The 20,718-nt window shown below is 57.7% G+C and overlaps 1 protein-coding gene across 1 annotated transcript; it reads left to right on the top strand.

The window, feature by feature from the left end:
• Nucleotides 1–226: 226 nt before the first annotated feature.
• On the top strand, nt 227–19,122 carry LOC123354075 (ras-related protein Rab-3D-like). Its single transcript, XM_044995719.1, has 5 exons — nt 227–530; nt 8,303–8,530; nt 12,718–12,836; nt 14,455–14,579; nt 15,732–19,122. Exons 2-5 carry the CDS (start codon nt 8,303–8,305, stop codon nt 15,917–15,919), a joined length of 660 nt encoding a protein of 219 aa, XP_044851654.1. The 5' UTR covers nt 227–530; the 3' UTR covers nt 15,920–19,122.
• The last annotated feature ends 1,596 nt before the right edge of the window (nt 19,123–20,718 follow it).

Raw genomic sequence — 20,718 nt, 5'->3', positions numbered from 1 at the left:
CATTGACTCCAATGGAGCGATGCTGATTTACACCAGGTGGGGATCTGGCCCCATTGACTCCAAAGGAGCGAGGCTGATTTACACCGGGGGATCGGGCCCCCCGAGATCCAGCCCCGTGCACCGGCTCCCTCCCCCTGCAGCGCCGTGCGCGGCGCCCTGGCCCGCCCCGAGGTGGGGCCGGTGTGACGGCACATCGCGAAACCCTCGCGTTTTGCTACTAGTTGCGAATCTGGAGCGGTTCATGTTACTGCCGTTTACACCTGTGAACTGTTTGCAAACCCACCCCCGCTCGGCTCGTCACGCCGGATCGCGGGGGGAGCGGGGGCTGGGCCAGGCTTCCCCCGGTGCGGCCACATCAGCCCGAGGAGGCGGCCCATCGGCTGCGGGAAGTCGATTGCTGAGGTCTGGGGAGAGACACACCTTCCTCCGGCCCCAGCGCCGCAGATCCGGGTGCAGCAGCCGAGGGGGGCAGAGGGGGAACCAGCCCCCCCAGCGGCGCGCGAGCGGGAGATCCGCGCGCACCTTGGAAGGTAACTTGGCAGGAGCCGGGTTTGGGGGGGGGGCGGATTTCCCCGGGGCTCTGGGCGTTCGCGGGGGGTGATCGGCCGGGCGGGGGCTGGTGAATGTCTGGATCCGCCAGGCTCATTGAACGGGCGAGAGAAGCTTTTCCTTAGGGTGGGAGTGGCCGGGAGCCCTGGTCAGGGGCCAGCAACGCCCTGCTTGGCACCATGGGGCCCTGGGTGAGGTCTGGGCAGCGCCTGGCAGGAGGGGGCCCCCGGTCCCCGTCGGGGGTCTGGGCAGCGCCTGGCAGGAGGGGGCCCCCGGTCCCCGTCGGGGGTCTGGGCAGCGCCTGGCAGGAGGGGGCCCCCGGTCCCCGTCGGGGGTCTGGGCAGCGCCTGGCAGGAGGGGGCCCCCGGTCCCCGTCGGGGGTCTGGGCAGCGCCTGGCAGGAGGGGGCCCCCGGTCCCCGTCGGGGGTCTGGGCAGCGCCTGGCAGGAGGGGGCCCCCGGTCCCGGTCAGGGGTCTGGGCAGCGCCTGGCAGGAGGGGGCCCCCGGTCCCCGTCGGGGGTCTGGGCAGCGCCTGGCAGGAGGGGGCCCCCCGGTCCCTGTCGGGGGTCTGGGCAGCGCCTGGCAGGAGGGGGCCCCCCGGTCCCCGTCGAGGGTCTGGGCAGCGCCTGGCAGGAGGGGGCCCCCGGTCCCGGTCCCGGGTCTGGGCAGCGCCTGGCAGGAGGGGGCCCCTGGTCCCCGTCGGGGGTCTGGGCAGCGCCTGGCAGGAGGGGGCCCCCGGTCCCCGTCGGGGGTCTGGGCAGCGCCTGGCAGGAGGGGGCCCCCGGTCCCTGTCGGGGGTCTGGGCAGCGCCTGGCAGGAGGGGGCCCCCGGTCCCCGTCGGGGGTCTGGGCAGCGCCGGGCAGGAGGGGGCCCCCGGTCCCCGTCGGGGGTCTGGGCAGCGCCTGGCAGGAGGGGGCCTTCGGTCCCCGTCGGGGGTCTGGGCAGCGCCTGGCAGGAGGGGGCCCCCGGTCCCCGTCGGGGGTCTGGGCAGCGCCTGGCAGGAGGGGGCCCCCGGTCCCCGTCGGGGGTCTGGGCAGCGCCTGGCAGGAGGGGGCCCCCGGTCCCCGTCGGGGGTCTGGGCAGTGCCCAGGACGCCACGGCCCCTCCCCCCCGTCAGGGAGCCCCAATTTCCGTTGAGACTTCCAGGTGCTCCTGTCAGAGGAATGATAACGGGCTGGATCCTCAGTGGGGTCACTCATCTGGTCCTGGGGGCCATTCTCCCCCCCCCAACTGAGCGCTTGTGGAAACTCGTGGCTGTTAGTGGGCGCTGCGGGGGGCACTGACCCGTGTTCTGATTCGGAAGATGCCTGGCTGAGTGGCAGGGAAGTCGGTTTCGACTGATGAGGCAGCAGGAAGCAGCCCGGGTGACAGCTCGGAGGCCGGCAGGAAGCAGTCGGCTGCTTCCCAGGCAGGGATCAGCCGCAGGGGAACGGCTGCTCTCCTAAGGCTTGATTCAGGAGGTTCCCCGAGCCAGGGGCACCCTCGGTTCCTGGGTACGCCTCGGGGGCGGCTGCGTGGCTCCAGGGCATTTCACATTGGGTCTGAGGCTCTCTGGGTGACCAGCCTGCCTGGATCTGTGGGTCTGGCTGGTTTCTCATTCACCCACAGCCTCTGCAGCAAGTGTAAAGCGATGGGGTCTGGTTCTACACTCAGCTTCCTTTAAGGGTCCCCTCAAGATTCCCCCATTGCAGGAGGGGTCTCTCTGACCCCCCCCCCCAAGGGCTATGCACCAGCCCTTCTCCCGGTGTAAGGGGCCGATGGGGGAACGGCCAGCAGGCCCTACACTGTTCTCCGCTTCCTGGGGGCGGAGCAGCAGTAGAGCAGCCCTGAGGCTGCTCTCGCTGCCACCAGGGGCAGGGCCCAGAATACTGGCAAAGGGAGCGTAGAGCCCCAGGGAATGCACGGTCCACGTGCACCATTCACGCGTAGGGGTGGGGATTCCATGTCACGAAACAGGAGCCATTTGGAGAAGGGAAGGGGCGGGGACAGGATGGTGATAACGGCCAGGGCATCGGCCTGGCAGGGCGGCTCCAATCTCTCGCAGAATTGAGCCTTTCCCTCGCTGGGGATTTCTTCGGGTGAGGTGGCTGCCTGCCCCTCCTGGTGCCGGGGCACAGATCACGCCTGCAGCCGGATGCCCACTTCCACCGGTGTCAGAGTAGAGGGAGGGGCCCTTCCATGCCCCGCCCACAAACTACGTTACTGGGATCCCCCCCACTGTGAATTCCAGCTGCTGGTGCCCCTTAAAATGCCCCTCCACCCCCGCACACAGCACTTTGATTGGATATGGTATCCTCACTTCTTGTGCGGTGTTGCTCTGCGTTGCGAAACCGCCGCCGTTCTCCACCCCAGAGGCGGCTGCATCTCAGCTCCCGGTGAGGGAACCCTGGATAAACAGTCGCTGTGCCCCACACCCATGCCCCAGAGCCAGTCACTCAGTCTTGGGTGTAGGATCCCTGTCTAAACAGCTGCCGCGCCCCACCCCAGAGGCAGCTGCATCTCAATGCAGGGTGAGCCATCCCTGTATAAACAGCCACTGTGCCCTACCCCAGGGCGGCTGCATTGTGGCTCTAGGTGAGGGATCCCTATATAAACAGCTGCCACACCCCACCCCAGAGGCAGCTGCATTTCAGCACCAGGTGGGATCCTTGTCTATCATCAGCTAGGCGTGGCTAAGCTCTGCCGACAACCTCTTACTACCCGCTGTCATGACAACCCTGCCCCTGCCAGCAGGTGGCTAATTCGAGCTGTGATCACCCCCAGCCCCTTCCTGTCTGGGTTGTGTCTCTGCACTCCCTGCCCCCTGGGTGTCTGTGTGGAAGAGATGACACAGCAGCATCTGCAGGGGAGTAGTAGCCTGCAGTTTCTTAGCCAAGAATAGCCGAGCTCTCCAGGTTTGGGGGCCGGGTTTTGGTTGGTTGGGTTTTTTGGGGTTTTCAGCTTGTCTGGCCTGGGTTTCATTTCCCAGCCGCTGTGCCCACCCCAGAGCTGCCCTGCCATGTTCTGTTGCCTCCAGCATCCCGGGCCCTGCCACTTTAACTCCTTCAAGCGGCTCCCAGTCATGTTCTGGCCCCTCTAGGCTGTGCAGAGGGGGAGGGAAAAGCCCCTGCTAGAATCACCCCTTTGGGCAGGGGCTCTGGGTGAAGCAGCCCCTGTGCCTCACCCCAGAAGTGGCTGCATCTCGTCGCCGGATGAACATCTGCCATTCCCCTCCACCCCTTCTGCGGTGACAGAGGGGTCCCTCACCTGGTAGGGAGATGCAGCCACCTCTGGGGTGGTGAGTTGGGGCTGTTTGTGCAGGGATCCTGCCCCCTCCCAGGGACTGCTTCTCACTCTGAGTCCATGCCGATAGGGCCCTCGATCTCTGTCTGGGGGGCAGGGGGTGTCTTGCTGTTACCGTAATACACCTAATAGTGCGAGGTGAGCGGGAAGCAGGATAGTGGGGTGGCCTTGCAGATCGTTGCAGAGAATCTGCACCGTGCATAAGGGGCGGCACAACGGTGCATTGGACCGAGGCCAGTCAGCGCCGCCGGGGCGTGGTGGGTGACTCGATCACGGGTAAGAGATGGTACTTCGGGCAAGGATCGGTCAGGCAGGGCTTTAAAGGGGAATCGGCCCCTTCCCCTGGAGTTCCCTGGCTGATGCCAGGTTACGCCAGTGGGGCAGCTGGCCCCAGCAGTTTCTTTGCTCTGCCTGGGCTCCCTCTGGTTGTAAATTGCAGGGAGCGGCCCCTGTTGGAGCCATAAATAAACAAGCCCTTCGCTTTGCAGAATCAACATTTATAAAGGGCCAGATCCCGGCTGGTGTAAATGGGCCCAGCTGCGCTGGCTCCGGTGGCGCAACGCTGGTCTACACCAGCTGGGGGGCTGGCCTAGAGGCTTCAGGGCCTGATGTGAGATCGGGTGCATGTGTGTAGGGGGTGGGGGGATACAGGCCGGGGTGGAGGGAGGGACTGTCCAGCTCTCCTAGGGCCGAGTGCCCCCTCCCCGATCCCCTCCCTGTTAGTTCTTGCCCCAGAGTCTCCACCCGGCAGGGCAGAGAGCCCAGGCTGTGAGTCAGGGCCCTGCACCGAGGCTGGTTTGCTCTGGCCGTCGGCACAAGATTCCTGGCTTGCATCTGCCCTGGCCGTGCCCATGCCTTGGCGCGGGATGGCTGCATGCCAGCTCCTGGCAGTGCCTCCCCGGCCAGTCACTGCTGCCTGCCGGCCCCTAAGCAATGCCGTCCCTCCCTTGCACTGCTGCGTGCCAGTGCCCATCCAGCGCGTGCCCCTCTGTGGGCTGCTCCATGCCAGTGCCCATCTGCCCTGTCATCCACCCGATACCCCTCCACTCCCTCCCGCATCCCTCCACCCTTCCGTGCCAGCTCCCACCCCCGACACAACCCCGAGGAGAGCGCTACTGTGGGATGTTTCATCGCTCCGGATGGAAAGAGCTCGGTGATGAGTCCCAGTGGCTCTATGATCTCAGGGCTCCCCTGCCTCAGTTTCCCCCGGCAGCATTGCCTCCACGCACAGCAGGATGGAGACAACCGTCCCATGATGCCCCACTAGCATGAAGCCAGGGTATTTGAACAGCAGTGATTGGGCAAGCAATCTACCAATGAGAGCTCTTGCCACCAATCTCCCTCCAACCCATGGCATGCAAATTAGCATTGGAAGAAGGGCAGGGATTGGTTAAGCTACCTCTGATGTCATAACGGGCCCTGCTGAGCCTGTTATGATGAGTTATTACATGCAGCGATTAACAACTTTGCTTAATTGCAACCGAATTGCTTCAGGTACAGCCTGCGCGCAAGCTCCCAGGATGGGAAGCTCGAGGGGTCTGCGTTATCCAGGGGTTAAGGTCACTGAGGACCCAGTTTGGGATTAATTCTAGCTCTTAAATTAGTTAACCAATTCCCTTGCGAATTCTCAGCCAGCTCGCTCTGTCCCGGGAGAGCGAGGACTGTACGTTTCATATGAAATGAAAAGAGTCAGATCCCAGCTTCAAGGGCCAATTATTGTGCTGGGCACGATACAGACCCTGACCAAAATCAGCACCCCTGGTGCTGGGCGCTGCTCAGACACTTAGCCAGACAGTCCTTGTCCCAAAGAGTTCACTGTCTAAACAAGGGAAGGACAAGAGGAGAAACTGAGGCACGAAAGGGGGAAGTGCCTTGCCCCAGGTCATTGGCAGAGCTGGGAATAGAGCCCAGCTGCCCAAAGCCTCAGCCTGGTATCCTCTCCATGGCACCACGCGGCGGCTCTAGGAGGGCAGAGCCCAGTGGCTGTCAGCACAAGCCGGGGAACCGGAGCGGTTGCTTCACTTGACTGGCCCGGAGCCGCAGGGATCCGAACTGGTCGGGCTGGTTGGGTTGGAGGCCCTGGCGAAGCAGCAGCTGGCGCGGGGGTGGGGCGCGTGAGTCACTGAACCCTGGCAAGAGCTGTTACAAAGCCAGTCCTGCTGGCTCCTGCCTGGCAGTGTTTAACCCTGTCTGCAAGCTGTGGCAGGCACGGGGCATCTCGCTTCCCTCCATGCGTCGGGTGAGGCCACCACCAGAGCGCTGCGTCCGAATGAGAATCCTTAGCAGGGACGCGCATTACGGTAGCACTTAGAGATCCTAACTGAGCGTGGGGGCTGCACAGACCCCCTCCCAGGATCGGGCCCCCAGCACGAACTGGGGGCCGTGCAGGCTGCCTCTGGGATCGGGCCCCCCCAGTGCATGCTGGGGGCTGAACACACGTCTGCTGTGGGAGCCGGGAACTTCACTCCATTGCCTGGTCGTCCTCGGATTACAACTCCCATGAAGCAGCCTGGTAACCCTCCTAGTGAGCAGAGGTGGAGCATCATGGGAGTGGCCGGCCCTGGTGCATCATGGGCTACGTAGTCCAAGTGATGACCTGGGCCCCGGGGTAGAACTGGGGCAGGCAGGAGGCACCAGCACTACAGCTCCCCTGAGGCTCTGCGATGGCGTTTGCCAACAGACGTCTCTTGGGCTTCGGGCCTTCTGGTTTGCGGTGGAAAAATCAAGTTCTTCTGCAGGAAGCAGAGGCTTTTCTGGACAAATTTCATTTAGTCGAAAAACTCCATTTCCCCTCAGAAAACAGCTTGGGTGGATAATATTCAACCGGCCCCACTCAGCCCCCACCTTGGCACTTGTGCCAGCTCTGAAAAACAGCAGCAACTCGCCCCTGGTCTCACCCAGTGGCAGAAGCAGGACTCGAACCCAGATCTCCTGAAGCCCAGTACCTTCACCCCACCCCTGCCATTCTTCAATCAGAGCCCACCCCCCTCTGCCGCCAGGAGTGGATTTCTTCCCTTCTCCCTCTAGGTAAACAGGTTTTGGTTTTGGTTTGGTTTGAAGTAGGGGTGAGAAGCAAAAGCCACAGTTCCTGCCACTTCCCAGTTAGCAAACAGCCGTGTTTGAGCTTAGGCAGCCTCCTACGCACACCCTGCCCCAGTCAGGTGTGACCCAGCCCAGCCCAGGGTGCAGGGTAACCCCGCCCGGGACAGGAGGATCGTCTCTGCCGGAGGAGACGGGCACCTGAGCAAGTCCTCGAGCAGCTGGGTGAAATTTCCGGCCTGGGCTATGCCAGAGCTCGGACAAGGTTGCCACGATGGGAGGCAGGATGGCTCAGTGGTTAGGGTGCTAGCTTGGGAGAGCGGCATTCGCATCCTTCTACAGTAGGGCTCAGAAGCCGCCAAGCAAGCTCAGGGTCCTGTTGTGCTGGTTGCCACACGAATACAATCCCTGAATGAGCTAATTAGCCTCTTATGTCTTTGTGCAGGACCTGAGATACTGGGGCCCTTGGGTGCTACCGTAATACACCTAATAAACAATGTACAGCACAATGGGGTCCTGGACCATGGCTGGGATTCTTGGGTGCTACTGCAATACACCTAATAAATAACATACAGCATCTGGCACAGTGGGGGTCCTGGGCCATGGCTGGGGCTCCTATTTGCATCGTGAGAGCACTTGACATATGAGACAATGGGTGTGAGGGGAAACTGAGGCACAGAGCTGGGAGGTGACTTGCCCAAGGTCACTCAGCAGGTCTGAGCTGGGACTAGAACCTGGGAGTCGTTATTTATTAGGTGTATTACGGTAGCGCCTAGGAGCCCTGGTCACAGGCCAGGACCCGGTTGCGCTCGGTGCTGTACAACCCCAGAACAGAGAGACTGGCCCTGCCCCCAAGGGCTTGACAATCTTACTCCTCCAAAGATCCAGTGATGATCTGTGTGTTACTGGTGGTAAATGACTCTTCTGGGCTGGAATCTCTTCCGATCACCGGGGATTGGCTGCTCCCAGAAAGGGCTTTCCAAAGGAGAAGGAGTTGGGATCCCCTCAAACACCCACAATCGGGGTCACATACTCTCTTTTGGAAACCTCACAAGCGCTGCATGTCCTAGCTGGCCTGGGAGAGGAATGATCGCGGGGCTTTTCTTAGCCTTGTGGCTGGCTGGAAAGCAAGGCAGAATGGCTTGTTCAAAGTCACAGAGTAAAGTCCTTGGCAAAGCTGGGAATGAGACCCAGGAGTCCTGGCTCCCAGCCCCCCCAACTCTAACCACTAGACCCCACTGCCCTCCCAGAACTGGAGATAGAACCCAGGAGTCCTGGCTCCCAGTTCCCCCTCCCAACACTAACCACTAGACTCCACTCCCCTTCCAGAGCCAGGAGAGAACCCAGGAACCCTGGCTCCCAGCCTGCCCCAACCACTAGACCCCCACTGCCCACCCCTCTGCCTTGCTGATGCCCCCTCTCTGCCCCCCTAGATGGCCTCCGCCAACGACACCCGGCAGGCCCAGAAAGATGCCGCCGACCAGAACTTTGATTACATGTTCAAGCTGCTGATCATCGGGAACAGCAGCGTGGGGAAGACGTCCTTCCTGTTCCGCTACGCCGACGACTCCTTCACCTCGGCCTTCGTCAGCACTGTGGGCATCGACTTCAAGGTCAAGACGGTCTATAGGAACGAGAAGCGGGTCAAGCTGCAGATCTGGGTGAGCGCTGGGGAGGGGAGGGAAGCGGGACCCTGGCGGGGAGGGAGGGAGGCCCCGGGGGTTCCCAGCGGGACAGTTTCTCTCTTGGGGGCGGGACTGTCTCTTTGTGCTGTGTTTTGTACAGCATCTAGCGCAATGGGGTCCTGGGTCATGGCTGGGACACCCAATGTTACCGTAATACTGATAGTAGCTGATGAGGATTAGCCATGGCCCAGGTGGCCCCGCACTTATCGATCAGGGGCCTCGGGCCAGAAAAGATCCAGCACCCTGTATGCTCTGGTGTCGGCACCAGACACTGGGAGGGGAGAGAGAGAGAGGGAGGCGTCCAACCCACCCTGCTGCCCCTAGCAGGGCAATACTATACCGCAGGTGAATTCCTCCTGACCCTGAGCTGTGGATCGGCCTGTGCCCTGAAGCATGAGGGTTGACGGCCCTTTTCCTTTCAATCCTCGCCAGGTGCCGGCCTTTCGGTCCCAGATTCCTGGGACTTCTGGCCCCACGCGGGGCGCGCACCTTTCCCCAGCACCCTGGTCTGTACAGCCCCCCTGCAGCCAGCCCCCAGTCCTGAGTCCCCACTGCCCAGGGGGTGGCGGTTTGGAGGCTTGGCAGTTGGAGAGGCTCTGCCCTGCGTGGTGGGGTGTTGGGCCAGCTCCCCATACGGGGAGTGGATCAGAACTTGGAGGCTCCCAGCACTTGTGTGCAGCAAATGGGCGTGAAATAGGCACACTACCCCTCCAGAGGGAGGGGGCTGTTACCGTAATCACTGGAGAGCTGCAACGCTTCCTTTTTAAAACTTCATTTCCTCTTCTGTTGGAGGAAGACGTTCTGCCCAGTGCTGCGGCCCTACAGGGAAGAGGCCCCACCTCCCGACCCGGAGCCAGCCAGTCCCCTGCCCAGAGTTAGATCAGAGCCAGCACCCTCTGGAAGGGGAAAGGCCCTGTGCCCCATTCCACACACCCCTGAGCCAGCCAGTCCCCCCCATTCCCCCTGGGCCCAGCCCAGAACCAGCACCCCCTGGAGGGGAAAGGCCTTGTGACGCATTCTGTGGAGAGTGACACTTTTTAAGACTCTCTTTATTTCTTGAATGCAACGTGGCCCCGAACCCCCAGCTGGTGTGATTCAGCTTTGCTCTCTTGGCACCAGGTCACTTTACACCGGCCGGGGATCTGGCCCGTTGGCTCCACTGGCTCTGTGGCCGAGTGGGGGTCGGGCCCACGTCAAGCTGAGGCCCCAGTGGCCGCCCTGACCCACGGTCCCGGCTGGCGGGCCCGGATCAGCACGTTCTTTTCCTGTTATCTCCATGGCCGGCAGCTGCGGCGAAGTCCCTAAGTGCAGCCGGAACCCCCGGTGCTGAGGGTAAACATGCCTCCCCTCCCCACGCGGCAGCTGCAGCTGTCACTGGCTTTCGCGGGGAGGGAGGGGGGTCAGAGTCTCTTTGCTCCTGAAGGCCTCTGGCAGTCACCATGGTAATGGCACCGGCCTGCGTGTGCTTTGGCTCGGGCAGCAGCTGGCATTACCTTGACTCCGGTAAATGCCGCTGGGCACCATCACGCAAACTCTCCACCCGAAGATTATTTCCCCCCTGCCCCCAAATCCTCTGGGGTCTCCCCCACCAGCCTGGGGACCGAGAGACCCAATCTGTCCCCCTTTTTTTATTCTGTTTTAGCCTGTGGAACTCATTGCCACTGGTTTTTTTCCATGGTGGGAACTTCACCAGCCTCCTAATGCCACCTCTGAACAATGTCTGCCTCCTCATTTACCCTCTGTCAATGCAGTTAGCCTGTGGAACTCACTGCCACAAGATGCCACTTTTGGAGAAGGGCTCCATCTGGCCAGGCAGCCTTGCTCTGGGGATTTCTATAAGGCTGAGCGGTCTCTGCACGTGCTGTGGCTTGAATCTTTGCAGGCCGTAACTCCACAGACTCCAGCAGGGAATTTGGCCCAGTGTGGTTTTTTTTCCACTGTAACCTCTTGCCCCACTGTGATAGGCGGGAGAGACCCGGAGGAGCAGTGTTGACGAATGGAGGCCCTCTCTGGGCACTGACCTGACCACTAGGAGGGATGGGTGATTTAGATCAGGGGCACATGTAGGAGCGACATTACGGTAGCAGGTGGTTAACCCTTTGGCTTGGCTTCGCTAGAGTCACTCCCCTGCTTAATTAGAGCTGAAGCTCTTTGGGGCAGGGTCCATCTGTTTGTTCTGCGGATGTACAGCACCTGGCGCGTGGGTTCCTGGGCCGCGACGCTGAGGCGCTACCACAATCCGCCTCATAAATAAGTATTTACGCCTGTGCTTTGCTTTAAGGGGACACAGCTGAATGGAGAGGGGCTCATTGAAATGAGGATGGACAGATGCCTTCCTGCCACCTCCCAAAAGGATTCGTGGAAGTGTCTCTGCCTGACCCTCCGAAAAAGAGGGTGGTCAATAAATAGGTGTATTATGATAGCACCTAGCAGCCCCAGTGATAGCCCAGGACTCCATTGCGCTGGCTGCTGTACATTATTAGGTGTATTATGGTAGTGCCTAAGAGTCCAGCCATAGCCCAAGACCCCATAGGGCCAAGCACGATACATTATTTATGAGGTGTATTACGGTAGCCCCTAGTAGCCCCAGCCATGGACTGGGATGCAATTATGGTAGGTGTTGTAGATTATTTGTTAGGTGTATTACGATAGAACCTAGGAGCCCCAGTCGTGTGGCTCGTAACTCCATTGTGCTGGGCGCTGTATATTATTAGGTGTATTACGGTAGCACTTAGGCCCCCCCAGCCATGGCCCAGAACTCCATTGCGCTGGGTGCTGTACATTATTAGGTGTATTACAGTAGCACCTAGGCCCCCCCCAGCCATGGCCCAGAACCCCATTGTGCTGGGCGCTGCACGAACACAGAACAAACAGATGGTCCCTGCCCCAGGGTGCTGATCCTCTAAATTCGACTAATTTAACGGAGATTAGTTTAAGGCCTAGTGTTGATCCCATCATCTAGGCAGGACATCGCAGGTTTTAGCCTGCGGAACTCATTGCATCAGCTGTAAGGCCGACTCTCCATTCCAGACACCCGCCGTCGGCAGACTCTGCTAGTCAGTGCCGTGTAGACGGGTGAGGTCTGGCCGACCCAGCAGAACCCCTACCGGAGACGCGGTTATACCAGCCGAGCGTTGCTTTTGCTGGGCATGGTGATTTTGGTGGGGTGGGGTGGAATGAGCGATCCTGGTGGAGCGCCGCCTGCCCAAACAAAAACAAAAACAAACCCGGAGTGCCGCCCCCTCCCAAGGTGCCGCCCCAAGCACGTGCTTGGTAGGCTGGTGCCTGGAGCCGTCCCTGGGATGGAGACACCAGGGTATTTAAACAGCAGTGATTGCGCAAGCAATCTACCAATGAGAACTCTTGCCGCCAATCTCCCTCCAACCCATCCAGCATCCCTGTAGTCCTGCCTTCCGCAGCGGGCTGACTAGGATCCCACCCGGTCTCTTCCCTGTCCCGCACCCCTCCACGAGTCCCCTCCTTGCCCACCCCGTCCAGGCAAGCCGCCCACACTTCGCTCTCTCTCCACACGGCAGAAAGGGGATCGTCCTGCTCTCTGGTGTTTTATTTTTAACAGCAGCCCGTTCAAATTTCCATTCCGCCCCCTTAGTAATAGATTTTTTTTTTTTAATTACACGCAAACAGTGCGTCTTACGTGCATCTGAGCTGTCATGGAAACGAGCCCCAGTTCCTGGTACCAGCCTGACACTTCCAGGCCTTTTAATGAAAAGATCCGTCTGTCACGGCCCTCTGTGCGCTCTCTGGTCTCCACAGTAACAGGCCCATCTCTGGTCTCTGCCTGCTCCTGAGAGTAGATAAGAGCCGTACAAGGCCAAGCAGATAGCGAGCAGCTGACATTTCTCACCCTCCCACAATGCACCGCTTCACGGCCCCTAACTGAAGCATCCCTGCGGACACCTGGGGAGAGATGGGCCCTGCCCCAGGGAGCTTGCAGTCCAAAGAAAGGGTTATCCCTTGTTTTACAGATGGGGAAACTGAGGCCCGGGGGGGGCGGGAGTCTCTGGCAGGAAGTGAAGGGGAGCATTAAGCCTCAAGCCTCCCACAGCACTACCTCCGGGTTGAAATCTTCCCCTGTGCCGCTGGGGATCTTGCAAAGAAGCAGCTCTTATTTGTGCATGTTGTGGGGACGGGATTGTTTAAAGGACACCGCAGGGCAGGAGAGATACCGGACGATCACGACGGCTTATTACCGAGGAGCCATGGGCTTTCTGTTGATGTACGACATCGCCAACCAGGATTCCTTCAACGCCGTGCAGGACTGGTAAGAGACCCCCTGTTCCCTTGCGTTGTACCATGAGAGCCAGTCGTGTCCAGAGCTGAGTGAAGATACAGGCACTGGGGGCCCCTGTTTAGGGCCCCTGGCTCCCTGAGGGTCACAGGGATTGAGGTCAAGATCTCCGTGGGGGAAAATGAGCTCTCTGACTGGTGCTGGTGGTGAAGAAAAGCTTGAGCCGAGCAAAACGGACGTCTGCCTGAGTCTGCCGAGAGCCTGAGTTGATAGCTCAAAAGAGCGCGGAGTTGTCTGTTGCAGCGACCCTGCCTGAGTCTGCCGAGAGCCTGAGCCCGTCCGCCTGAGGGCGTGAGTGGGGGAGGGAATATGGCCCCCTCAATCCCTCCTGCCCTGGGGAGGGCCCTGCCTCCATTGGAAACTCTTGATAAGGTTGCAGCGCTCATGTTCCTTAAAGACACGGCGTCGTTGGGAGGGGGCCCATCCGTAAAGACTCATTGGATTTTTAAGATCTTTTATGGGGGGCGGGGCAGTGTTGGGGATGGAAGAGGCAGGTCACTGCACTGAACTATGGGGAAAACCGGGGCGGGGTCGACCTCGGAGATGGGGCTCTTCTCCCCCCCCCCCCGACTTTTTCACTGCTCCTTATTCCTGGCTTCACCCCTCTCTGGGGTCTGTTTGTCTTCACCCCCGTGCCCAGCTGCAGCCTCCCACAGGGAGAGGCACAAATCTGCTGGGGCCACCCATGAGTCAGATTGACAGTGAGTCACCGGGTTTAGGGAGGAGAAGTCAGGCTGTCTGAGGCCGATGCTGCAGCTCGGAGCCCCTGAGCTGCCTCGGGCCAGGCTGAACGGGGAAGGGATTTAGCCCAGGGATATAGTGGAAGCCAGGACTCCTGGGTCCTCTCCCTTGCTCTGGAAGGAGGGTGGGGTCTAGTGGTTAGAGCAGGGGGCTTGGGAGTCAGGACTCCGAGGTTCTCTTCTGGGAGGGGAGCCCTCGGACGGCTGCTTTCACTCACACAAAGCCCACTGGGTGCCATTTCTTCCTGGGACTGTGTTTAATGCCGCTGAACACTGACGGATGCACTTTCCCTCTAAAGATCTCCGAGTGCTTTACAAACAGGGTTTGGTAGTTATTGTTATTATTTTGATCCCTCTTTCACAGAAGGGGAAACTGAGGCACAAGGTAGCAGAGACACCCAAAGTAGTTATCTTTTCCACCCCCTCCTCTCTACCCACTAGGCCCCTCTCCCCTCCTAAGCCTGAGCATAGATAGAACCTTGGACTCCTCACTCCCAGCCCCACAGCTCGAACCACTAGACCCCAAAGCCCTCCCAGAGCTGGGGATAGAACCCAGGAGTCCTGACCTCAAAAGGATAGTAAACAATGTGAGTTGGTGGGGGAAGGATGCGTTCAGTCCCTCCCATGGAAGAGCCTATATGTTGTGCAAATTCCTGGCTGGTGTGGGGCTCATGTTGCTTTAAGACGGGGTGGTGCGGGGTCCCCAGCGGTAAAAGACACATTGGATTTGTAACCGTGCTCTTTTATAAGGGAAGGAGGAGTCAGAGTGGGGTGGGGTGAAGGTGATTGACAGCTGGGTGCGCACGGCTTGTAAGCAAGGCCCGAGTTCAATTCCCACCCCCGCTCCGTAGGGCGACCCAGATCAAGACCTACTCGTGGGATAACGCCCAGGTGATCCTGGTGGGGAACAAGTGTGACCTAGAAGATGACCGAGTGGTGGCCACAGAGGATGGCAAGCGGCTGGCAGATGAGCTAGGTAGGTGCCCTCCACTCCAGCCCCGCAGCGGCTGGAGAACCTGGAATGGATTTTTCTGTTTGTCGACAATTCCAAAAACCCCAGGAATTAACTTTCGTGGGGGGGGGGTCAACGTTTTTCAAAATGTTCAGCAAGTTGAAAACTGTTTTGTTTCGACTTGAGGCAGAAGTTTTGAACTGGAGCATTTTTAACTTCTTTTGTTTAATTTTAAAGAACACAATTGAAGGAAATTTTGAGAGGAAAAAAACTTAAATGTGTTATTTTTTAAAAAATTCTTTTGGGTTTTTTTTTGTTTTTTGTTTTGGGGGGGGGCTGTTGTTTTTTGGTTTGGGTTTTCTTCCCCTCCAACTGCAACAATTTGGCAGAACCAAATTCCCATGAAAATCAGCAGTCGGTAGGCACCTAATTTAGGCCTGAGGGCTCAGGCACTTGGCTAATGTTTTATTTGCAATCACAAACTTCTCCATGAACAGAAGAGAAGGGGCCTCTCCCAATCATCTCGCCGCCCTTAACTCTTGTTTTTTGTGTCACCTCGCCCCCTAGTGGCCAACGTCAACAGATAAAAGTCCTACTGCTGCTGGCCTCTATAGTCCTAGATTCCAAGGCCAGAAGGGACCATTGTGATCAGCTAGTCTGACATCTTGCATCACACAGGCCAGAGACCTGTAGGTAGTTATAGAGGGGGATTGCGTTATTGCTCCGTTAGCTCAGGTGTTAAGGGATTGGGGGTTTCATGCCAAAGGCTAAGGGTTCAAATCCTCTTCCTGGATCCACCGTAAGAATGGCCATATTGGGTCAGACCAAGGGTCCATCTAGCCCATCCTGTCTTCTGATGCCAGGTGCCTCAGAAGGAATGAACAAGTGATTCATCCCCTGTTGCCCATTCCCAGCTTCTGGCAAATAGAGGCTAGGGACACCATCCCTGCCCATCCTGGCTAATAGCCATCGATGGACCTATCCTCCATGAACTTCTCTGGTTCTTTTTTGAACCCCGTTATAGCGTTGGCCTTCACAACATCCTCTGGCAAGGAGTTCCACAGTTTGACTGTGCGTTGTGTGTACATTCAGTCACCAACACATGATTTTTCTCCTCCTGTTCTTTCTCTTTCCCTCCTTTCTCCCCCTTCCTTCCCTCCCCTCCCCTCCCCGCAGGGTTTGAATTCTTCGAAGCCAGCGCCAAGGACAACATCAACGTCAAGCAGGTCTTTGAGCGCCTGGTGGACATTATCTGCGAGAAGATGAACGAGAGCCTGGACACCAACACCACCCTCGTTGGCAACAGCAAGAACGGGGCCCTGACCGAGACTCCACCCCCACAGTCCAACAGCTGCTCCTGCTAGATAACAGACTCCACCCACCTCCACTCCTCTCTTTCCGCCCCCCTCACCCCCCGCCCCAGCGATCACATTGATGTCATAGATAATTAGGATGGGAGGTTATGGGGAGAGGCAGATCTCTTGGGCTGGTGTCCCACTGTTTCTCTATTTGCCTATGACAACAATGCGTTTTCCCTTTCCTTATTCCCAAGCCAGGGTTCTTCCATCCCGGCAACCACAGCCAGCAGAGGGATGAGGAACGTGAGCCCATCCACCGGACCTCAGAGGTGGTGGGGCAGGCCCAGGCCCCCCACCGCTGACGCAAATTGGCCTGACTTCCGTTGACTTTGATGGCGCTGACGTGGATGCTACGGATCCAACGGGGGTCTGATGCCTCAGCAGCTGCACAGTCTCTTGGGCGTGCGTCTATTAACCAAGCCCTAGGTACAGCTTTGCAGAAGGCTGGGGCATCGAACCCCCACGTAGATCTGTGACAACTGCTCTGTGTTTGTAAGAGGACGGAGAGGGGTGTCGGGGGAGATGTGGGGACTGCACAGGGCTTGCTGCAGAATCCTCATGCTGGAAAACAGGTGTTGGGGGAGGGGGAAGATCCAGTTTCATCTCAATTTTCCACTGAACATTTCACGCTTTTCCCAGTGAAAATTCGTGTCCTGACCATCTTTGACCAAAAAGCGGAGCGACTTATTCTGAAATGCCTCCTGGATGTTGTAGTCCAGCTGCCTTGTGCTCCTGTTCTCTTCTGTAGAATGGAGGCCTTGGTCAGACTACATCTCCCATGATGCACCACATTCTCTCTGCTAGGAGGGCGGTTTGCATCATGGGAGTCCCTGGCCATGGTGCAGCATGGGAGATGTAGTCCAACTAAGGAACCCGGCTCATAGGGGAGAATTGAAGCTTGAGGCCACTGAACTACAACTCCCATGAGGCACCACAGCAGCATTTCCAAAGCAACTCAACCCCACCTGACTTTCCCATAGAGTCGCAACCCTGTAAATGGCCAGGGGCGCCTAGTGCGCTCCCCCACCCTGGTGCATTTGTTTGCACTAGTGTCGAAGGCTCCCATGGCGGGGTTTCAGTGAAAATAACACAAAGCACCCGAGAGTTGGGCCAAAGATCCCGGGCCTGATTTCCTGTTGCACTGAGCCTTGTACGGTGATTTATTTACACAAGGATGTGAGGGGTTAAAATCAATTCTAATCTGATTTGCACTAATGGTGCATGGGGGGAGGGGTTGCACTAGTGATGCAGGGCACTGGGGAGTTGGACCAGTGAGGCAGGAAGGGCCAATGGGTAGAGAGACTTGCCTCCATCTTGGGGTGTTGGTTCCAGGCCGGAGCCCGGCTTGGCAGTGACTGAGACCCTAATCTAATGCAGGCAACGCGAGAGCTCGCCCCAGGCTTGAGGCTTCGGGATCCATCACTATTTGGTTCGGTGTCCTACACTGTGAGGGGCTGGTGCGCTGTGGGGCAGTTGAGGCAGAGCTGCCCTAGAACCAAGCTTCGCAGGGCCTGGGGCCCAGATCCTCTTGCCATTCCCTGGGTTTTGAGGACATCTGACTCCCTTTGTGAGCCCTCTGCCCCCAGCCTGCATTAAATATCCCCATCAGGCCCACAGACTCCAGTGCTGTTATTTTTGGTAGGTGCTGTGCAGGCACCCAATGGGGCACCTTCCAGAAAGCTGTAGCTGGTAGATGGGCCTTGGATAACCCCCGAGGGAGGAAAATCACTAGATTCCCCATCAGGGGATGGCTATGCTTGGACCTGGAGCAGGGCATGAGACTCGGTTGTTCCCCTACTTCTGGGGTCGTGCCTAGTACCTGGTGTCAGCTAGAGCAGCCACTGGGCTGCTCTAATTCATGCTCTGTTTCCCAAGAGCCCCTGCTGAAGCATGGAGTACCCATAATGCAATGTGTTCCTCTCACACACACCCCACACACTAGGTTCAGTGCCCTTCTACCAGCTTCCCATTGGCTGGGGTCGGCCCTGCCCCTGCACAGTGTGTGTGGGAGCGGGGGAGGCAGGATTCTCAGGTTGGGCTGTCTCTGCCCACTTTATTCAGCCTTAAAGAGGCCTTAACTGAGAATCAGCCTCTCGAATCTGGACTCTTGTGTGTCAGCTGCCCCTTACTGTACCGGGACTCGGCTCCTTTAAAAAGGAGTCAGACACATTCCAGGGTGACGTGAAACGCTCCTTGATGTCCCAGTCATTTCAGCCCCTCTGCGGCTATCGATTAGCTTCTCCTCGCTGGAGCAAGCTTCTGTGCGACAACTGGGCTCTCCTGGAGTCCGATCTCACGGCTCTCTGTGAAGCAAGCGCTCAGGATGCGGCTGCAGGGACTGGTGCGCTGGGGGGACCAGACAGCAAGGGTGAAAACTCGGGTTCTGGGTGGGGGGTAATAGACACCTATATAAGACAAACCCCCAAATCTGGGGACTGTCCCTATAGAATCGGGACATCCGGTCACCCTACGGTGCACCATCCCTCAGCTCACAATGCGACACTTACACGCTTCGTGCCCCAGCCGTGCAGTGTTTTGGCCACGGGGTGGGGGTTGCATCTCTCAGATTTCCAGGGGATGTGCAATCTTTAAAAACGGAGGAGAGGCCAGTGTCTTACTTTTACAAAAAAAGAAACAAAAGTGCCTTTAGCAAAAGCCAAACTCTTGATCAGTCATGTGTAGCTGCCACGCTCCCAGCTAAGCGGTAGCCCCGTGGTAAATGTCTTGTTTAACCTCACGCTCTTTTCTTCTTAGCCAGACCTATGCCTTCCCCCTACACCCTTCCCAGAGTTATTTGAGAGAGAGATGCGCAGAGTACAAGGCCAGAAGGGATCATTCACTCATCTCCTCTGACCTGCTGTGAATCAGAGGCCATGAAACTTCATCCAGTTACCCCTGTCTTGAGCCAAAGATAGATACGCTGGCACTGATCTTTAAAATCCCTGCGGTCAGATCTCTGTAACAGGGTGTGTGTGTGGGGGGGTGTTATAACTGATGTAGCATGTGAACATTGGAAGGTGGCATCCACCCCAAAAAATAGGCCTAAAGAAATTGAAACCTGACCAAAGTGGGATTTAGGTATGACTGGGGCGGGGATGGGCTTTTTGTTCTGTGTTTGTACAGGGCCTGGCACACTGGGCCATGACCAGGCTTCTGAGCGCTACCATAATATGCCTAATAAAGACTAATAATGCCTTTGAAAATCCCAACGGAAGGGTCTGATGACTGACTGATTTCTACGCAGGCGGGTCTCGGGCCCCCTCCACGGGCCAGATGATATAATTAGGTGGTGGTGGAAACGTCTCTGGCTCAGGGTATGAGAGATGAGGGGGGAGGCAATGGCTTTTATTGGCCCAAGCGCTGCTGGTGAAGGAGACAAGCTTTCGAGCGCCAGGCAGCTCCTCTGCGGGACCTGAAGGAATCCCAAGTTTAGCTTTGGCACAATTCAACTTTGATTTTTCTATCAGTTCGATGGCTACGAGGGATGTTTATTTTAAGCACATTTTTGATTGTTTGGAACCAATTTACCTGTTCACCATTGCACAAAATTATGGGTTTTAAAGCATTTTTTTCTATGTATTTAAATTTTCCCAGTTGTGGGAAAATATGGGGGGGATCAGAGACGGGGAGGGGAGCGGACCATGACACTCGACTTTGGGATTCAACAAAGAAAGCTTGAGAGCCATCAACACACAAGCTGGCAACATCACACGTCAAAAATTTACCCTTCACTCAAACTCTAGTAAATTCTCAAGCAGCATGTTTCTTACGTTGCCCGGCTCTCAGTGTCAATGATCAGTGGAAATCGTTTTGCCTCCTTTGTGGGTGTCTGGTGAAATTGCCGTTTATCGACCCTTCCCGATGAAACGCGACCCCGGCCTAGCTAACGTGCATGTATTGCTGAATCTATCGGTGGGGGGCTTTCGCCTGCTTGCAAGGAATGATCCTGAGTTCAGAGCTGTTCCTAGCTCCATATAATCACGGCCTTTTCTAGAAATGGCCTTTTTCTGTTAACAATCTGGCAAAAGTCCCCCCCAAAAACATCTTAGAATTACATAAAACAACGGCCGGGGTCTTCGGCAGCTTTGTACAGAGGGTCTGGCCCAATTGTCCTTAATAATTCAGGATGGTGGCGACCGCACAAATAGCGCCCGTGTTCCTTTTCCTAGCTGTCTTTTCCCGCCCGCACCCCAAAAAAGCAGGAGACTGTAGGGAGGCGAAATACAGACCCTCACGCCTTTTAATTCCCTCTTTCCTCTCGCTTGTCAGTTTCACCCAACAAACTGCTTCCAAATCTTCTTTTTGCGGGGTGGGGTCTGGGGGCGATCGGCGGAAAATCTACCAAAGCGCCTGCAGTTTTGCGGTGATGTTAATGGCCCCTGGGGAAACGGCTGCGTCTGCCATGTGCCTGGCTAATGAGTTCTTTGCACTTATTGCTAAGGGGCAGGAGTGGGGTTAAACGAACGAGGTGATTTGTCATTAGGGGAAGGCTAATTAAAGATGGGCACCTTGCCAGCGGCCAGCGGCTTTTCGTGCTTCTTGCTAATGGCAAATGGCTGAGGGAAGCAAAGGATGTGGGTGAAGAAAAGCAAAGCCGAACCTTTCCTTTAGCAAGCGTTGGGGCAATGAAGCCTGTCAGGAAGGGTGGGCTCGTGGTAAAAGCCCTGGCCTGAGACCTGCATTCAATGCCTGTCACTCTGTGCCTCAGTTTCCCCTGCACAAACCAAGGCTCATAACCCTGCCTTTTGTCTTGGCTATTTCGGCTGGGAATGAGAGCTGGGCCGATAATGGCGGTTTTTTTGGTT

The sequence above is a fragment of the Mauremys mutica genome, chromosome 20, assembly GCF_020497125.1.
Source record: "Mauremys mutica isolate MM-2020 ecotype Southern chromosome 20, ASM2049712v1, whole genome shotgun sequence".
NCBI classification, from domain to species: Eukaryota; Metazoa; Chordata; order Testudines; family Geoemydidae; genus Mauremys; species Mauremys mutica.
This window is presented reverse-complemented; position numbering and strand designations above follow the sequence as displayed.

Coding starts and splice junctions, on each gene's coding strand:
- LOC123354075 (XM_044995719.1), top strand. CDS start 8,303: ATGGCCTCCGCCAACGACACCCGGCAGGCCCAGAAAGATGCCGCCGAC. Junction 12,837..14,454: donor TTCAACGCCGTGCAGGACTG/GTAAGAGACCCC, acceptor CCCGCTCCGTAG/GGCGACCCAGATCAAGACCT. Junction 14,580..15,731: donor GCGGCTGGCAGATGAGCTAG/GTAGGTGCCCTC, acceptor CCCTCCCCGCAG/GGTTTGAATTCTTCGAAGCC.